Source organism: Dreissena polymorpha, unplaced genomic scaffold, assembly GCF_020536995.1.
Source record: "Dreissena polymorpha isolate Duluth1 unplaced genomic scaffold, UMN_Dpol_1.0 chrUn002, whole genome shotgun sequence".
Lineage (NCBI taxonomy): Eukaryota > Metazoa > Mollusca > Bivalvia > Myida > Dreissenidae > Dreissena > Dreissena polymorpha.
The window spans coordinates 68170-85830 of record NW_026273316.1 but is presented as its reverse complement, the minus strand read 5'-3'; the positions used below and the strand labels follow the sequence as shown (position 1 = coordinate 85830).

General features: G+C 34.4%; 1 protein-coding gene across 2 annotated transcripts in view; it reads left to right on the top strand.

The window, feature by feature from the left end:
- The window catches only part of LOC127863204 (uncharacterized), a 65814-nt gene extending 49677 nt beyond the window's left edge, over nucleotides 1-16137 (top strand). For both annotated transcript variants that reach the window (XM_052402592.1, XM_052402591.1), the window contains 6 exons: nucleotides 1188-1273; nucleotides 2874-2916; nucleotides 5247-6049; nucleotides 9228-9255; nucleotides 10696-10803; nucleotides 15679-16137. In XM_052402592.1, the coding sequence (XP_052258552.1) occupies nucleotides 1188-1273; nucleotides 2874-2916; nucleotides 5247-6049; nucleotides 9228-9255; nucleotides 10696-10803; nucleotides 15679-15833 (1223 nt within the window). In that variant the 3' untranslated portion in view covers nucleotides 15834-16137. The remainder of the gene's footprint in view (nucleotides 1-1187; nucleotides 1274-2873; nucleotides 2917-5246; nucleotides 6050-9227; nucleotides 9256-10695; nucleotides 10804-15678) is intronic.
- The last annotated feature ends 1524 nt before the right edge of the window (nucleotides 16138-17661 follow it).

The following is a 17661-nucleotide window of genomic DNA, read 5'->3' as shown; positions in this document are numbered from 1 at the left end:
AGATTAAGCGGAAGTTCGATGGCATCGAACGTCAAACAGATGTTAAGTCATTACCTTGTCAGTTTCCAAGGACGAACCAGAAATTGTTGTCTTTGGATGAAGTTCTTGACACTGAACACGAGTCCTCCAGAGATATAATGTTTAATGGTTTTTTATTTTGTTTTTTTTTTATTTCCGTCAATACCGTTGTAAAGTGACATTACTGTTTAAGTTAACATTGTTCGTCGATATTTAAATTACATCTGAATCGTACAAAAATATTGTGCAAGCTATGAAAAATATTTCGGCGAAATTTAAAAGACATCATTCTGTATTTTGTGTTAATTTTAATTGCTTCTTACAACGCCGTTATTCAGATAAATAAACCCAATATAGTGTAATTGTCTCAACATATATTTATTCATTAATATTGTGGGTACTGTGTTTGTAGAATACTTGCATCGAAAAAACTTGATATGGAAATAACCAAAGTGTGTTTCAATAGTTTTAAACATCTTATTCTTAGTAAAGCATAAATATATTTGTAACATGGCTAAATCGCTTTGTTGCTAATGTTTTCGATTGGCAATCAACAATTGAATTGATGGTCTTTTAATATCTCAAGATTTTTTTGAGTAAGCATTGATAACAATATATTTGTACTTGAAATACTTGTACTTAACATTTTCATATTGAAAAAATCGTGTTTGAACAATGCGAATTAATTAGCGAGTAAGTACGGTGTATGTATTTCAGCAAATTATGAATACGTCGTCGTATAACAGAAGTTGTCAAATGGCTTTAAATGTTGCATTTCGTCACTGGGAAATGACGGTGCCGTTATATTGGGTTTATTTTGGGACAATACTTACAGATACCATTATTCTAAATACTCGTATCAACTGCCAATAAACAATAATATTCCTTGGTATAACTAATGTATGCCACTTAATTATCTTAAAGTCCATTTCTATTTTGTGTGACATTTTCAAACATGATTGTGAACATATTATTTTGTTGTTTTATCCCCATAAAAATGTACATCGACGATTTTATCAGGAAATGTGCGCCCTTATTCCTTACCTTGAGCAAAGTATTTAATTGAACGTTCATCCTGTCATTGTTACAATACATTCAATGTTAAAGTAATATATCAAACAAAGGATCATTTAAGAGCTTCATTCATAGCGTTTTAAATTCCATGACAGATTCCGCTGGGATACACGTAGCCGTTGCTTCAAAATTAAAAGGATCCGATCATTCAGAATTAAGCAGTTCACAACTGAGTGCATTGGTAGGTAACGTTATATTCACAAGACATACTTATTACAGAGCTTCACTCTGCATTCGTATAAGAAAGTTTGATAAAATATTTATATCACAATTATCAGATTATTTTTATGCCCCCCCCCCACCTTCGAAGAAGAGGGGTATATTGTTTTGCACATGTCGGTCCGTCGGTCTGTCTGTCGGTCGGTCGGTCCGTCCACCAAATGGTTTCCGGATGATAACTCAAGAACGCTTAGGCCTAGGATCATGAAACTAAATTGGTACATTTATCATGACTGGCAGATGACATCTATTGATTTTTAGGTCACTCGGTCAAAGGCCAAGGTCACAGTCATTCGAAACAGTAAAATGGTTTCTGGATGATAAATCGAGAATGCTAAGGCCTAGGATCATGAAACTTCATAGGTACATTGATCATGATTGGCAGATGACCCCTATTGATGTTCATGTCACTAGGTCAAATGTCAAGGTCACAGTGACTTGAAACAGTAAAATGGTTTCCGGATGATAACTCAAGAACGCTTAGGCCTAGAATCATGAAACATAATAGGTACATTGATCATGACGGGCAGATGACCCCTTTTGATTTTCAGGTCATAAGGTCAAGGTCACAGTAACTCGAAACAGTAAAATTGTTTCCGGATGATAACTCAAGAATGCTCAGGCCTAGGATCATGAAACTTCATAGGTACATTGATCATGACTGGCAGATAACTTCTATTGATTTTCAGATCACTAGGTCAAAGGTAAAGTTCACAGTGACTTAATTCAGTAAAATGGTTTCCGGATGATAACTCAAGAACGCTTAGGCCTGGGATCATGGAACTTCGAAGGTACATTGATCATGACTGGCATATGACCCCTATTGCTTTTAAGGTCACTAGGTCAAAGGTCAAGGTCACAGTGACAAAAAACGGATTCTCACAATGGCTGCCACTACAACTGACTGCCCATTTTTTTTTGGGGGGAGGGGGGGGGTATGCGTGTTTTACAAACAACTCTTGTTTTAATCACAATGAATACACATTTGGTTGTTTCCCTTTTGTGACCGGTTTTTGTCCGTCGTCGTTTGTCGTGTGTCGTCCGTCGTAGGTCAACATTTTTACTTTTACGACATCTCCTCCTAAACCGCTGGGTTTATCTGGATGAAACCTTGCAGGAAAATTGGTTTAAAGTTGTTCAAAGAATTTCATTCCATGCATAAAACTGGGTGCTGAGGCAGCCGAAAGGAACATTTAAACAATCTTCTCTGAAACTGTAAATCCTAGAACTAAGATATATATTTATATACGGAAAACTTTAAACATCTTCTCTGAAACCGCAAAACCCAGAGTATAAATATTTGTCATGAAGCATTATTTAGAGAACCTCTACATCGATCGTTTCAATTATACCCCTCATGTCAAAATTTGGTCAACCCCAAGGGCAAATGTGTTCTTATACGTTTATAGTGAAAACATCTTCGTTGAAACCGCAAGGAATAAATTCCAGTCTGCAGAAAATGAAACATAAGTCAGATAAGCGATATAGAGCCAGTGTGACCCTCCTGTTTGGTATTTTAATATCAATAATAATATTTAGTTCTCATATAAATGTTATTTTAGGACGACGCTGACATCTCAACTTCCCTCGTTCCCCGTGTTGAAGGTAATAACAATAACTTTTATTAAGACTGTTCTTTAATATATACGTTGACACGTATTCAATTTACTAGTGTTTATTCAGACTATACATGAACAACATATTCGTTGGTGTCTATGTTACAATATTGTTTTAGACGTTCAATAGATACGTTTATGGGGTCCTGTTTATCGCAGATGGTGCGTCTTTTTATACCCCCAAAAACGAAGTTTAGGAGGTATATAGGAGTGAACTTGTCTGTCGGTCGGTCGGTTGGTCGGTCGGTCTGTCGGTCGGCCGGTCCGTATTAAGTGTCCGCTCTCTAATGCAATTTGTTTTCATCTGATCTTCACCAAACATGGTCAGAAGTTGTATCTAGATGATGTCTAATAAAAGTTTGAATATGGGTCATGCTTGGTCAAAAACTAGGTCACGGGGTCACTTAGTGCATTTTAAACATTAAGCATGGTGTCCGCTCTCAAATTCAAGTAGTTTTCATCTGAGCTTCACCAAAATTGGTCAGAAATTGTATCTAGATGATGTCTACGCCAAGTTTGTACATGGGTCATGGCAGGTCAAACACTAGGGCACGGGGTCACTTAGTGCGTTTTAAACTTTGAGCACGGTGTCCGCTCTCTAATTCAAGTAGTGTTCTTCCATTATTCACTAAACTTGGTCAGAAGCTGTATCTAGATGATGTGTAGGTCAAGTTTGAATATGGGTCATGCCGGGTCAAAAACTATGTCATTGGGTCACTTAGTGCGTTTTAAACATTACGCATGATGTCCGCTCTCTAATTTAAGTAGTTGTTATCCAATATCTTTACCAAACTTGGTCAAATGTTGTATCTAGATGATCTCTATTTCATGTTTAAACATGGGCCATGCTGGGCCAAAAACTAGGTCACGGGGTCACTTAGTGCGTTTTTTAACATTCAGCATGGTGTCCGCTTTCTAATTCAAGTAGTTTTCATCCGATCTTCACCAAACTTTGTGAGAAGTTTTATCTAGATGATCTTTAGATGTTAGAACATGGGCTATGCCAGATCAAAAACTAGGTGACGGGGTCACTTAGTACGTTATACACATTCAGCATGGTGTCCGCTCTCTAATTCTAGTAGTTTTCATCAGATCTTCATCACGCTTGGTCACAAGTTGTTTCTAGATGATATGTAGGTCAAGTTCGAACATAAGCCATGCCGGTTCAAAACTAGGTCACGGGGTTACTTAGTGCGTTTTGAACATTGAGCATGGTGTCCGCTGTTTTTTGTGAAGACAACATGCAAAATATTCTGTGTCAATGCGACATGTGGGGGTATTTGTCACGTCTGTGACAACGCTCTATATACTAAAAATGCCATTGCTTGTGTTCACGTTTCAATATTATAACTAGTGAGATGTGAGATAGCAATGAAGTAAATGTACGGAATATAACCAATGACATAAGAATGTTGCGTTTTTTGTGAAGCAATTTTTTAGGCCTCAACAATATCGACGCGTGAGCCATACGTAGGTCTGAGAAGCTTTATCCTTTAAAGTTCTGTTTTATTATGAACGCAAAGATAATTAAGTATTCGGAAAACTCGGCAGTTTTATTACAGGAAGGCAAGAGCTTTGTTTGCAAAAGAAAACAACACCAAAACGAATGAATATATTTATATAACTATGTTTGAAGCATATACTATGACTTCTTAAATGTTTGAAAGCTATTTTGTTCTTATAATAATAACGATTGTCCTACTTTTGACTCCACATCCCTAGTTTATGCAGCATACCGACACGGTTAATATTTTGAGGGCACCCACGGTACCTATACCACGTGACTTTGTAAGATCTGTGTTGGGAGAATAAAACGCGACCCAGTTAACATTTGTAATGATGTCTTTTTAAAGATTTCACCATATTTAATGGGATAAAGTGGAGAGCCCGCCCATTCGTGAGAGTTGTCTAAAGCTTGTAATATGAAGTCCCCACACTGATCAGACAATTTTCTAACCGTTCAAACGCGCGGTTGCACTTGACTGATAAAATGCTTATTTGTTTAAAAAGATCACGATACCTATAGACAACTCTTACGAATGAGCTGACTCTCAACTTATTCCCATTAAAAATGGTGAAATATTTAAAAAGAGATCCTTAAAAATGTTAACTGGGTCGCTCTTGATTCTCCCAACACAGATCCGAACAAGTCACGTGGTATAGGCACCGTGCACCCAAGTAACATAATTGTAAAATATGGATAAAACCCTACACGAAGTATATGAGGAAATGTTGATCAATTGCTTCACTGAAAAGGGGCTATTGTTTCTGAAGTTTATAAATTGTGTTTTTAAAACTAGTGTAGGCTTTGTTTTTCAGAACATGCAGATGAAAACTCTTGTCACGAATTGTGCAAAGACAATGATGCTGATCGTGTATTGCCAAAGCCGACAACGGATAATGATAGCGTTCCAAAAAGACAGTGTCTGAGCTCGATTGCAGTCATTGCAACTCCAGTTAATGATAACACTGTTCGACGGTGCAACAAATTAGCACTAATTAAAGCTATTCCACGGTTAGGACAGGGTCGAAACTCAGCTCCAGCCAATACTAAATATTCGGTTCTGAAAAATTGTTACCCTGTTCCTGTTGAATATGATGCTCGTGTAATCTTGGAGAAGATTTCAATTCCAGCTAATGAATACGTTAGGATAAAAGTGGGCCAGAAATGGAACTCGACAAATATAAATGCAAGCAACGGGAAAGTCAAAGACCAGAATTCAAAACGCGTCCAACCTTCCGTTCGTATACTAAAAGGTGAATCTCAAAATAATGTTTGTGTAAAACAGACCGATAATGTCCCTGAAGTTGATGCTTTTGTTCGTACGCAACAGAGTCAGGACCTTTCCAGAATAGGGAGTGTTGTTCGGGTGCAACAAGAGAAGCAATCGACTGCAGTGCAAGATATCGTTGGGGTTAGGTTGAAAAACTCAGCTCCTGTTGGTAATGTATTCCATTTATCCAACAGTCACAACACAGCCCTAGAAAATCGAGCGATGCTTCGTAAACCTTCTGCTTCCGTTAATGACGCGTTTCAAGATACAATGCGACAGGATGGAAACAGGACACCTGCTGATAATAATCAGAAAAATAATTCAGACAAGGGATCTACCCAAGTAGAAGTAAGTATTTTAAGTCTGTATATTTTATTAATTGGAGATCACACCAATTTTCTTATACAATATTAATAAGCAAATGCGTTCAGCGTATTCTTTAGAAAAAAGAAAAGCATACTGAAAATTTAACAATTGCCGTTAAAAATACTAGCGCAAGCCGGTTGCTAAAATCATTCACATATTTATGAGTGAAAAAAGCTTCAGTTATATGCCGTAAGATAATATAACATATAAGGAAAAATATAAGTATATGTCATCAACAAAGTGTGATCAACAAGATCATGAGTGTATAAACAGAATGTAAGTTATCATCCATTCAGCAGTTGATTATCGGCATAACAGAAAATAATAAATAATAAACTTCATTCACAAGTGTATATAACTTCTATTAAATGACTGTTCAAATAGAATGTATGTGCTAAATACCCATTATCGTTAGATGTTTGACGGTATCGCGGACATTGCCAAAAATAATGACGATTTCCAATCTTAAAGTGTCAATTAAATCTAACCCCGGGTCTTCACATTCTGCAACGCAATATGTTGTCGATTACTTGTATCTATTGGCAGTGATGATCAATTATACACTTTCATTATGAAAACGGCTCGATAAAACATGTCTGACATTTTGTGATAACAGACAGTGTAATCAAGTCAGTGTTGTCAGGACACTGTCGCGAAAACACTTATAAGACCCGCCCACTTTTAAGCATAACATTCTCATTCTAGTTCAATAATTTACAAACTGTTTTATTTTTTTATTTTGCCCCTGTAACATTAAATACGCATGTGAACTTAAAGCACGTCATTTATATTGAATTAATCAACAAACTATGAAAAGTCTATTAATTCAAACAATCAAGGTTTACCTTAAAATCTGAAACGTGTCTTGGTCATTATATGTACCGGTACGACGTCTTGTTTAAAATCATGAAAATTAAAAATATAATAGTTGTGCTTACAATCACAGGTGGAAGTAACGTACCATGGATAGTATACAAAAAAGTTTTTTTTAGGAGTCCAATATATCCAAATAAATATATAAAATCATGTTAAAATAGAAAAAAATTGACAAAGAGCCATGCACAAAAGAATCCCCACTCTCTGATATTGGAATCATGTAGATTTTTTTCATCGTCTCTATGTTTTCCAAAGAGTAAACATTGCAAATAACGACGATTTTTCTCGCTGAATAAGGTAGATTTCTATGTGCATCCTTTGTTTTAACATTTCAAGCCAATTCATGTTATATTAGCCAACTTTCGCTACCCGGTTTGACATTCCACAAAAGCAGTTCGTTTGTTAAGATGGCATTTTTAAAGCTAATTAACAACACACCTGATAATAAACCCACTGTCCGTGTTATTTTTCAGCCGTGTTATTACAATAAAATGGCGTCTTTCAAGTCATTTAAATTACACACTGAACGTTAGGAGAATTTCAAAATAAACGTTCATGTGGACTACAGGGTTTAAGATGAATATGTGAATAAGACAATAATAGTGTAAATGTGTTTATATTATGTACTTTTCTCACTTCTTATTTTGACTACTGTACTTTAATTATTTTATTATGAACTAATTTGAAAGGGTAAGACTGTGTTGGCTAGAGAAAAGTTGTAAGGTTTTCTTAATTTGCATACTGTGTATGGAAAAGCTGCGATTACAGATTGTTATCGGACTTAGATGAATATCGACAGGAAAGTCTTGGCAGGCCTCGGCTTCTCAATGCCGATAGCATCGTCGTCCGATGTCAATAGGTTGTCATTAGACAGTAACAATGACAGTATTCTCTATAGAACAGATTTGTGTGCATAAGACCAGGAGTTAAAGAATAACACTACATCAATGTTAAGACTACAATGTAGCTACTTAACGATCATAACTTAAAATATTTATTGATTCACCTAATATAATTTACCTAGCATGGAACCAGTCCTACATAAAATAGTAAAAATGGAAAAAGCACAAATTTAAAGGAAAAAGGTGCGTGCTTGAAGATATGTGTTTTTAATTTTCGTCTATTAATATAGTACTGAACTTGGGGCCCCCTTTAGTAAATTTCTTTATGATACAAGAAAAAACATTAAATTTATGCGACGGTTAGATGCTTACATTTAAACGAAAACAATTCAATAGTATTTCGAACAGTTGTCTGCTCACCTGCCATACCGAACATAATCAACAGGATTCTCTGAGTTCAAGACAGAAATCTCAATTCTTGTTCATGTATCATTTCTTATTATATATTATAATAACAGTTTCGAAAGTGACGAAACAAACAGGTTGGCTGATTGTATTTTGATGAAAAGTAAAGTGTTCATGTGCAGCATGTTGGAGATCCTATTTAGGGCGTCCGTTCGTGCCTTCATTCGCTAACTTTTTTCTTCATACGACTGTAACGGTAAATTCGCTGTGCCGATTTAAATGAAACTGCACAGCAATAAGCATGGTGTGGCACTCTTTTAAAGTTGTTCAAATCGTTTGATGTGCTGCATATATAGCTAAAACATCACGTCAACTTCTTATCTTCAACCAAAAGACATAGAGCTTAGATGTTTAGGCATGGAATATTGTTCTTTAATATATGTTTATTGTAATATCGTCAGAAACCTCCTTTGTTTCCTAAATCACAATTCAAAGATACAATACATATATCAATTAATAAACTAACAAAATACTATAAATAATTGAGTGCGTGTGTTTTATGATGATGTATGTACATCAATCCTATTAACTTCTTTGTTTTCAATTAGTTGAATTGTAATTTTATCTTCAAATTTGAAAGATTCTTTAGATCCTTAAAGTTTGTCAGGACCATATTTATGTCATTTATTGAGATTTGTAAAAATAATTTGGTATATGTGTGTCATAAGAAAGAATTAGGCCGATATGTCCATGGAAAAGGTCACATTTTGATTTCGAAGGTCAAAACTGACCCGAAATGAGCTTGTCCGGGTCATAAATATGTCATTTATTGTGAGATTTAAAAACCATCTGGCACATTTGTTCACCATAATTGGACTGTGTGTCAGGCGAACGAATTATGTCGATATGTGACAAAGCTCTAGTGAATGCAAATACACATGCACACCACATTTTCATGACAAACCACTTCATTGATTTAAATGAACACAATCCAATGTTCAACTGCATATATTATATGAAAGTTAACTCTTTTTCAGCGTACTTGGAACACTCTCTGCCGAAAGGGTATGTACGTTTCGTGTACTTTACCCCTGTTGTGTTGCTTGGCTGTAAAAACATACAGAAAATACTTTGATCAACTTGGGCGTCCCCCTGACGGCTGTACTATGGCGTTTGTAATACGTGTTCATTGCAATATTCCGAAGTGCAGTTCACAATAATTATGAAGATCTCTTTTTTTGTCACTTTCATTGCGCCCGACTTAAATATTTATGCTTGTAAAGAAAGATGTGAATCTTAATGCATATGTTTATTGCAATGAATACAAGTCTAAACTAATTTGTATAAATATTACCATGTCGATTGTTTTAAAGCAGTTTTTTTTCGGACCATAACTTTGTCACTTTAGCCTGAAGCTGATACATATATTATACATCAGCTACACTGATTATCCTTCAATTGATTTTCAAATAGAGGGCCTTATCCTGCCATTGATTTTCAAATATAGGGCCGTGAGTTTTGTCCGTAACAAAACTATTATTACTTAACTTGTGATTGACTAAAACATTAAGTAGAAATGGTAATTTATATTACTGAAGACAGTGCACAGGAACCATACCGTTATCCGTTTAAATATTTAAATTATTTTTCTTCAATCGAAACATAACATTTTGTGCGTTTTACACACATGACTCACTTAAATCATTGTATTAGTGCTTATTATATTATTTTAATTGCAGCGCTGAAGAACTTTTATCATGCCCTTTATGCTTTTCGTAATTGTTCCCTTTGATTGAATTTCTTAAATTCGATCCACTCAATATTTAAGAAATTATCTAAGTGTTAGCCGTCCACGCTTTGTTTATTGTCGCACTCTCTATGGTTATTGCGGTAATAACCAACGGTTCGGAATTCCCGATGCGTAGTGATTAAACCACGAGGGCGTAGACCGAGTGGTTTGATAATTAGCATCGGAACGACAAACCGTTGGTTATTACCGCAATAACCAACGCTTCCACGTCGATTATTTCGAGTCTAACACGATTATATCAATAGTTCATCCGCGATTTAAAGGTTATGATAACTATATTAACCTTACTTTCTCCACTTTTCCGTGAAAACGTGACGTCGGCACAACAATGAAAATAAAATGACTTCGACTTAATTCATAAACCATGCTAAGACAATCAAAGTGACGTCATACTTATCTGTAAACATAAACAAATATTTTGCTTATTATTTCAAATAAAAGGGAAATATCCACAACAAAAATACATTTAATGAACGAAGCGTGACAGTTTAAATAGTACTATTTTGATTAAAGCGAACTGCAGAATGCGGAAATGTATTTCCTTTCCGAATCGCGCGTTATTATTATTGGAATTTCCAGAACTATTTTCAAAACAGTTGTTCCTTCTTTGAATAGAGAAAACAAGTCAAGGTTCGTGGTAGAATATCATACATATTAATTTAGTCTATTTTACCTTGTTACATTTTTATTATCAGAAAGACGATATACCGTATGGAGAAATGAAGATACACAACGCCTGAACAACTATTTCTCCAGAACAGTGCATGATATTTCAAGATGGGACCCGAAAGGAAATTTACCAGGTATGTCAAATATAAAAATTATTATGTAAATACACATGGCTGAAATAAAATAAAATGATATAATTGTAATGTTATGGTCGGCTTATGTCATATTCAAAATTAAAGTGACCTATTTGAAGCTAGACCTTGTTTGCCATGTAATATAACCATTACGAAAATTGTATAGTTGATCTTAAACATGTATAATATACTGTTGAGCGTGTTCATATGCAATTTATGTTTGACTGACCTATAACATTACGATGTTTTGCTGAAATGACGTTAAAACGTCAAATGACGTAACAACGTTGATTGCCATTTCAAATGATTTATGAAATGGACTAGGGCAACGAAAATCCTAACATGAAATCTTATGGCAAGGTTATTAAGTTACCTTCCCATTACTATTTCAAAGGCCTTAGATGTCGAACTCTACACTAACAAACAATAAAAAAAACAGCGCAAAACAAGCATACACATTTTCGCATACGTTTCTAAATATAAAATAAGGCGTTGCATACACGTGACATGTCTTAAAATATAAAATAACCATCATTTAAAGAACACGCGTTGTTGTCGTTTCGAATTTATTGGTTGATGCATTTGTACTAGACGTTTTCTGTCACATATCTTTAAAGTGTTTATATCTTCACATGTTAACATAAATGTACATGAACTGGCCAAACAAACATTAAAAAACAAACACAATTGTGTTATTTCTTATGATATTTATATTATTTAGACGACCCGAGCAATTATAAAGGAATAACACTATTAAGTACGATAGGAAAATTGTTTAGTAAAATAATTAATAGTCGCTTGAACTTATGGGGGGGGGGACAATATAATGTATATATAGAAGCTCAAGCCGGATATCGAAAAGGTATGGGTACTATTGACAATATTTTTGTACTGCAGGGTATTATTACGCATATTTTGAATCAAAGTAAAAAATTGTACACAGCATTTGTCGACTTTACGAAGGCATTTGACTTTATCGTTAGAGATATCATATGGTATAAACTGATAAAATTAGGGGTACGTGGTAAAATTTTGAATCTAGTAAGATCAATGTACAATATTGTGAAATCGAAAATCAAATTTAATAATGAAATCAGGAATGATTCGTTTACATGCTATTTGGGAGTGAGACAAGGTGGATCGTTATCGCCATTTTTGTTTTCGATGTATTTAAATGATATTGAGGATCATTTTATGCTTAATAAGTCTGAAGGAGTTAATCTTGGTATGTTAAAATTGTTTTTATTGTTATATGCTGAAGATACTGTAATATTTGCAGAATCGGAAGCTGGACTACAAAATGGATTAGATTTATTAGAGCAGTATTGTACTAAATGGAAGTTATTTGTTAATGTGAACAAAACAAAAATACTGATTTTTAAAAAAGGCGGACAGAATAGACGAAATTTAATTTTTTTTTTACAAAGGCAACATTTGTAGAAAAAGTGAATAGTTTCACATACCTAGGCATAGTATTTACCACTGGGGGTTCTTTAGCAATATACAAGCTGAAAGCAGATTTAGTTAAATACCCAGATATATCAGTTCATCATAGACTTGAGCTTTTTAATAAACTTATTTAGCCTATTCTAAGCTATAGCTGTGAAGTATGGGGGTTAAATAATAGTGTTCAGATCGAAAGAATTAATATATGATACTGTAAACAAGTGTTAGGTGTAAGGTTGCAAACACAAAATAATTTCGTTTATGGGGAACTTGGACGTGTGCCATTAATAAATAAACGTATCATCTGTGTTTTAAAGTACTGGTTAACAATATTACAATCTGATGATGTCAAGTACATAAAAATCGTTTATGATATGTGATTACATGATCATGATATATATCCAGAAAAAAAGTATTGGGTATAATCTCTCAAAGAATTATTAGACATATTAGGATTTAGTGAAGTATGGTTTTTTCAAGGTGTAGAGGATATTAATATATTTTTATCAATAGCTAACAACGAATATATAATATGTTTTTGCAAAACTGGTCATGTGAAATGCAAAACACGACACGAGGTGGAAGCTATAGCCTTTACAGTAGCTTTAAGTTCCAACCATATTTAAATGTAGTAAATGTCTCAAAATTTAGAATTGCATTAACTCGTTTAAGAGTATCTGCCCACAGACTTGAAGTGGAAGCAGGGAGATGGCACAAACCTGAAAAAATACCGTTTGAAAACAGAAAATGCAAACACTGTAACGTCCTTGAGGACGAATTTCATTTTTTTACTGGAATGTCCAATGTTTATGTCTTTACGTAAGAAGTATGTAAATGAATATTGGAAAAACACAAACATGATCAAGTTTATTGACCTTCTACAGAATTACAATGAAAAAAGTGTACGAAATCTATCTATTTTTGTTTTTAAAGCTTTTAAATTGAGAGCTGACTTATGTTATCAATAGTTTCTCTCCATGTACTAATATTTATTTATCTATTTATTATTAAATGTACTAACATTTATTTATCTATTTTATATTAAGAAACAAAAACATTTATTTATCTATTTAATATTATGATACAAAAAACTATAAAGTGTATACACATTGTTTGTATTGAGATTTTCTCTGTTCGCCATTGACCATCTGTATATATATACCTTGTTGTAATATGTGTATACTCAAGGGCTTAAAGCCTAATGTATGTTGAAATAAACTAAACTAAACTATATATAAACTTTTATAGTAATTATGTATTCGTCATTTTGAAGAAATTGATAAACAGAATATTAGTTTTACTTACTTTTTTGTTCAGTTAAAATTTTCCTATTGGGGTGATTCTAACTGCTATAGTCCTTTTAAACGCGCGCAGGAAATTCGTATATAAGCTCGTTTACGTACGCAAATCTTGAACTCATATAATACGTTGAGATATAAAATGATATTTCGTGGTAGAACTTGGTTTACATTAAATTACTTTTACGCTTGAATGTTTGAAAATATTATTTAGAAAAAAGCTGTCCCATGGACACTTATTGAGCTTGCACGGAAAAAAAATGTAGAACGGATATAGAGAATAACAGGTCACTGCCTAATCGTTTTATAAAAATATATCAGTTAAGTCTTAGAATAAAGTCTGTTTATTCGTTCCGAGCCTGGTGTATTTCAAAACAATGGGGTAGTGACATGTTTTAGCTCGCATGAGCACTTTAGTGGCGGGCTTATGTGATAGACATTTCCGTCGTCAACGTTTGCCTAGTGAACACACTACAGGACATATTTCCTGTCCGATCTTTTGAACCTTGGTCACAGCAATTTTCCCAATGATACTGGGTCAGGTGATGTCAAATACTAGCTCGATATGTCAAAAAATAAACACTTAAACCTGTTTGAATCTATAAATCAAATTTAAGCTAAATCTTCATGAAACGTTGGCAAAACATATTTTTCCTGGATTCGTTGAACGAGTTCGAAAAATGGTTCTGGACCGTCGATAAAAATACCGAGGGGGGGACGCTTTTCCTTATAGTTTTGTAGTAAACAGAAGGGTTGTGATTTGAAGTTGTGAACACCCAGGAACGTTATTCTGACAGTTTCTAAGGCACAATCATAGTAAAATAGTGATGTCCCTTTGTGTATATGTTATTTTGCATAATGTTCCTTTAACTCTATATTTTAATTGTTTATTAAGTTTATTAAATTTTCCATGTTGCGAAAATATAGAAGCCACTTTTTTGAGCCCAATATCATGAAACTGTGGCAAACATTGGTTTAATTGAAAGGTTGAGCAATATTAAAAATGGTCCTGATATGTAGAAATCATTTCTGCCAGGGTGTGAGCCAGATTTGTTTATATGTTTATTGTGAAAACATGTAAACACTCTAAAAGTCACATTTTGTGCCCAATCTTCATGTAATTTGTTCCGACCATTTGTTTACTGGATATGGCTTTTGAATTTCAAAATGTTTCTAGCCCGTCAGGGTGACATTGTCCTTATATTCATTTCGTCATAAGCTTGTGAACACTCTAGAGGTCACATTTTTAATACAATCACCATAAAACATGATCAAAAAATAGTTTTTCTTAATTCTCGAGCGAGATCGAAAATGTTCTTGAGCGGTGAGAAAAAAACCGTGACCCATAGGGGACGGGGAATTTTTACTACTTAATATAATAAGTGGAAATCTAGGAGTTACATGTTTAGTTTTATATTCATCCAATTTCGTCAGACATCTGTCCTTTTTGATATGTTGGGTGGGTTCTGAAAGTTTCCTGTCCGTCGAAATATATGGCTGCCGGAGGGGGTCCTTTTTCTGAAATTTAAATAGTAAAAGAGCTTTCGAATACTAGTGACGTCACATCTGTTTGGTAAGACCATGTGTTTGCTGAATGCGTTTGGTGAAGTTGAAAATATTTCAAGTCTGTTATCACGTTTTGGCTCAATCAATCATTAGAAAAATTGTTTTTATCAGTATAAAAATATGGCAACCAGGTGGTGAGCAATTTTCCATATACATGTACGCCGATAGTAAATACACCGTATCCGTGACTTTAAGTCAGTCATGTCATATAACTTTTTCTGAAATATTTGCAAAAGAGTTTATCACTTCGTTTTTTTCTACTAAGGCCCTCAGGTGACCAACCCATGGTTCGGGTCATTTCGTTTTATATTTATCTTGATTTAGGAAAAGAGCAGCCAATATATCCATTTTGTTCCATATTGATAGGTTGTATAGAACCCGCAGCATAAATTTTGCTGACAACTATATGACACTAAGCTTATATTTCGGACAATAGCCACAAGACACGCCTGAAGACATGAGTTTAGTTACTGTTTACTTATCTTCCTTATATATAATTATTAATTAGAGTAGCACGCACATTTTGATGTCTTCTACAAGTAACATCATATATTTATCTTTGTAGGATACGCTGAGATTCGAAAATTCATCAACTGTAACCCTGATATACACGCAGACATACCACTGGCGGAACGATTGAAAGTAATACATGCAAAATTATTTAATGAAAGAAACAAATCCAGGAGAATGGCGAAACGATATTCAACACAAATGAAATGACATGTGCAGTTTTAAATATTTGTATGACGTATTTATATATACGCTCATTTACGCAAGAATGTGTTGATTTGAAGATAAAAAACAACAACAAAAGGAGCTAACGACTTCTTAGGCGGTGTGTTAGGTATGTTCTGTTATAAATATGAACAATAATGTAGTAATCTTTGTAGGATACGCTGAGATTCGAAAATTCATCAACTGTAACCCTGATATACACGCAGACATACCACTGGCGGAACGATTGAAAGTAATACATGCACAATTATTTAATGAAAGAAACACATCCAGGAGAATGGCGAAACGACATTCAACACAAATGAAATGACTTGTGCAGTTTTAAATATTTGTATGACGTATTTATATATACGCTCATTTACGCAAGAATGTGTTGATTTGAAGATGAAAAACAACAACAAAAGGAGCTAACGACTTCTGTTGCGGTGTGTTAGGTATGTTCTGTTATAAATATAAACAATAATGATGTAGTATTATGCATATAAACGAATTGGACATCATCGGACACAAAAGTGTTGATCGACCAGTACAAAAGATGCAATTTGTCTACGTGAATCATTAAAACAACTTTGTATCGATACGTACACTTAGTGAACCAAACCTATCTTCAAACTAAAGTGCTGTTACACGGATCCCGGTTTCTTTTCTCTAGTTTGCAGGTTTGGTTCACTAAGTGTACGTATCGATGCAATGCAGTTGTTTAACGATAACATTATGTGAACTTTAGGTAATATTCAACTAAAGTGTACTCTTTAAAAGTGATAGTATGTGCCGAATCATTATGACACTTGCTCCGAACATTTTACGCTTACGTAAGCACAACTTTTTTGTGTTGAGCTTTTGTGATATCGACTTTTGTCCGTTAGTCGAAATGCTCAAGGTAAACTTTAAGGATAGTCCGATGTCCATCGTCCGTCCGTCCGTCGTCAACATTTGCCTTAAACATTTCCTCTGAAATTACTGACTGTATTTTGATGAGACTTCACAGGAATAATCAGTAGAGCTAAACCTTTATTTTTGTAAATTCGATATCACATCGTTATCACATGCATGGAGCCTGCCCAAACTTCACAGGAGTGATCAATGAATGGTCCTCAACAAAAGTTACACGAATAAGTTCGCTTCAATGCATATATAGGTCAAATGAGCTAAAATAGCTTTTCACTTCATTGACATATCATCCTTTTTGCAATGACTGGATTTTGATCAAACTTCGAAGGATTAATACGTGGAATATCCTCTTTAAAGGTTTTATAAAATTCCGCTCCGATTCTTAAGTAGGTTACATCAGCTAAAATAATGTTTTCATGTAATCGACATCTCATCCTTTACCAATACATGGATCCTGACCAAATTTAACAGGAATGATTTATGAATGATCCTCTATAAAAGTGACATTAATAATTCCGCTAAAATGCATAAGTAGGTCACATGAGCTAAAAATAGATTTTTCACTTCATCGATATCTCCTGTTAACAAATGACTGGATTTTGATCAAACTTAACAGGAATGATCAGCGGATGGTCCTCTTTCGAAGTTATATAAAACGTTCCGCTCCAATGCATAAGTAGGTTGCAGGAGCTAAAATTTGATATTTCACTATTGACATCTCAACCTCAACCAGTGATTGGATCTTGACCAAACTTCACAGGAATGAAAATTGGATGACCTTTAACAAAAATAGCCTAAATCGTTCTGCACCACTGACTAATATGGCCACCCGAACTAAAAATAAAAAACACCTTTAAACGACCTCTCGTCCTAAGCCACTTAATTATTTTAATTAAAACTTCTTAGGACTGATCTTAGGGTG